The following is a 3315-nucleotide window of genomic DNA, read 5'->3' on the forward strand; positions in this document are numbered from 1 at the left end:
GCAACCGCATGCACCACCTCAACGCGGCGCTGGACGCGCTGCGCGACGTGCTGCCCACCTTCCCCGAGGACGCGCGGCTCACCAAGATCGAGACGCTCCGCTTCGCCCACAACTACATCTGGGCGCTCACCGAGACGCTGCGCCTGGCCGGCGCCGCCCGCCTCGGCCCGCCGGGCCCCGACGGCAGCCCCTCGCCCGCCTCCTCCTGGAGCGGCGGCGCCGCCAGCCCCGCGCCCTCCGCCTCGCCCTACGCCTGCACTTTATCGCCCGGCAGCCCCGCCGGCTCCGCCTCGGAGCCCGAGGGCTGGGGCGGCCGCTGCGCCCCGCCGCCGCGCCGCCGCCTCTAGCCGCCGCCCCGACGTGCACTTTGCCCGGCCGCGCCGTGCGGCTCGGAGCGGGCCGGCGGCGGGGGGAGACGAAGAAAAGGGGGGGGGGGTCCTTTCTTTTTCTCCCTTTCTTTTTCTTTTCTTTCTTTCTTCTTCTTCTTCTTTTTTTTTTTTTTTGGAAAAGTCGTTTTGTTAGGGGTCCGGGTTAGAAGTCATTGTATAATTTGTAGGCTTTGTGAGGGCTGAATGCAAGCGTGGAAATTTAGGCTGAACTCCTCTATCAAAAGGAGGGGAAAAAAAATTGTTAGGGGGAAGCGGGGGTTTGGGGTGGGCGGGAGGACCTCTTCATGCATTATTTATTTCGACCTTTAAGGGGACGAGGAACTCCCCCCTTCTTTCAGGAGATTAAAAATAAATCAACAGACTGAAAACCTACACAGACACGGGACATTACAGCGATCAGCCACACACGTGTTCACATTTATTTATTATAAAGAAAGATTTCATGGAAAAATATGTATTTTTTTGTATAATTTACAGAGTTTATTCTAGTATGTATTTACAGCTGAAGAGCAAAGGGATTGTTCTCGTCATAAAATATAAATAAAATATCTAATTTTCCTAGCCGTGTGTGTTTGCTGCTTCGGCTGGGCTGGTCTGCGTGCCAGCTGTCGGGCTCTGTGCAGCTCCCACGAGCGAGGCGCCGGGGGCCGGCGAGCGTCCGGGCCAAGCCAGGCCGACCGCCTTGCTGCGCTCGCGGTGGCGGTGGCGGGCCGCTCGCGCCTACCTGGCCAGGCGGATCAGCGCGCCCTYAGACGCAATTGCTGCGAAGTGGAAACCAAGCAGGCGTGCGCTCTGGTGGTGCGCGGAGACCTCGGGGCGCGTCTGCTTTCCAGGAGCCTCATGGATGTTTTCATTTCCAAAACTTTGCTTTGCTTCTTTTTCTTTCTTTCTTTCTTTTTTCTTTAAAAAAATCCCTTTTCTGCAGAAGGAACAAAGCTGGACTCCAATTTGGGATGCCAGGTTAGCCCCAGTGCGTGGTGGTGGGGGGCACTGTCTTTAGGTGCAAAGGTGTTGAGAGAGAAATGGACGGAGAAGTGCTCGCTTTTTCCACCGAAGCAAATCCTCAAAGCTTCGGGAAGGGTTCCCAGAAAGCGGCAGGGGTGTTGCGCGCGCCCCGAAGCCAGCCCGAGTCCCCACTGGGGCTGGCTCCTTCTCGTTGCTCAGTTTCTCCTGCAGCACAGCCAGGAAAGCCACTACAGCTCTTGTGCGAAGCATCATCGTTTTTTGAATTTGGCAGAAATTTGCTGATATTGCTTACTTTTGCCTCTCAGAACAGAACGTGTAGTACAGCAAATGCATTTTAACGTTGGGCAGAGAAACGGCTTAAAATACTTCTTCGCCGTAATGATGCCTGAGGCACACGGACTTGAGGGTACAAACTCAAAAAAAAAAGTGTGTGGCTCCCCCTCAGAGCATCCCTCCCTGCAAACTCATCCCTTCTGTCCAAAAATAAATAAATACATACACAAACAAACAAACACATAAATAAATAAAGCCCAAGCAATAACCTCCAGAAACGGTGCAGCGAGGTGCCGTCCCTTCATTTTATTCCTTTGCGCCGCAGGTGCTGCCACGGAGGGGAGYGGAGGGGCTGCCCGGGGCGGCCGGTGCCTCGAGGCCTCCGGCACATCGTGGCCCCCACCCCCCGTGCGGGGAGCCCCCGCTCACTGCTGGGGACAAACACCTGGAAAGCATTAAAAACCAGCGGAGGCGCCTGAATGTATTAATTAAATAAAATGTGCGGCGCATTAATCTGCTCGGTGCCCCCAGATCCTGGGAGCGTGAAACCCGGCCCTTAGGGCGACGTTCCCCAAAGRGGGGGGGAGAAAAAGGGGGAAGAAAAAAAATAAAAGAAAAACATGTGAAAAGAGAATTAGTGAAATTAGGTTAGGCCAATAAAACGCGYGGGCTTCGCCCCCCTCCCCGCCGCCTCGGGCGAGCAGAGCTGTCCGGCCCGAGCTATTGTTTCCCCGCTGGCGGGGGGGTATTGTGTGATAAATAATTCCTGGGGAAAAAGGGGAAAAGAAAAAGAAAAAAGAAAAAGAAAAAAGCAAACGCGGGCCTATTTGCATAACCACGGCTTTGCTGCGGCCCCTTGGGCCGCACGGGCGGCCGGGAGGGTGCGAGGCGGCACCGAGCTGCACGCCGGCACGTCGCCGCCGGAGCTGGGGTGCGCTGGGCAGCTCCGCACGCAGGGGCTATTTTTCAAAACTGGGTGCGTGAGCTGCTGCACAAGGTGGGCTCAATGGAAAKGGCCGGTCGTCTGGGGTTTTAAGCAGTTAAATCTTATTTCCATAAGGAGCTATGCAGCGAATTTAAAGAAATGCAACACTTTTTGGCAACGAAAACCTACCCCAAAATAATTTCATATACGAGAGGCCTCGYGTTTCTCCCAGCACCGGCGTGCAGGAGGCCCGCGGGAGGCGAGTGCTGAGGAACCCTCCCCGGGGGCCGCCCCGGCGAGGAGGTCTGCGGGGCTGTGCCAAACCGGTCCCCTCTGGCCAGCGCGGGTGATGCCACGCAGCCGCACGTGTCGGGGGACAGGGATGGTTTAATCGTGGCAGCACTGAACTGAGGTCTCTGTCTGTCTCTGTCTGTCTCTGTGGTGATGAATATAATTGATGTGCATATGTGCTGCTAACCAGTAGAAAGTACCTGCTTTACCTGACCTTGCTTTACACGTAGGGAGAACAACCCTGCACACGAATGGGCGCGCTAGCTGCCATGCCGGGAGCCTGGGAGCCGCAAGCACAGGGTTTCCTCCTGCAGCTGGGTATTTATAGCAATGCATGTGGCCAAGCGCATGGAAAAAAAAAATGTTAATTCATAAGCTTCGAAGCCACCGGCTTGCACACGCGGTGATGTGTCCAGCGAGCTGCAGAGATGCAGGCCCCAGGGAGCTGCAGCTTGTCACTTGGCGGGGGGG

The 3315-nt window shown here is 56.0% G+C and overlaps 1 protein-coding gene across 1 annotated transcript in view; it reads left to right on the forward strand.

Moving 5' to 3' along the window:
• Positions 1–347, forward strand: part of NEUROG2 (neurogenin 2) — a 2393-nt gene extending 2046 nt beyond the window's left edge. The window contains exon 3 of the mRNA XM_085309461.1: positions 1–347. Within this exon, the coding sequence (XP_085165587.1) occupies positions 1–347 (347 nt within the window).
• Positions 348–3315: the final 2968 nt, after the last annotated feature.

This window comes from Rhea americana, unplaced genomic scaffold (assembly GCF_003343005.1).
Source record: "Rhea americana isolate MKP2758 unplaced genomic scaffold, rheAme1 scaffold_106, whole genome shotgun sequence".
Lineage (NCBI taxonomy): Eukaryota > Metazoa > Chordata > Aves > Rheiformes > Rheidae > Rhea > Rhea americana.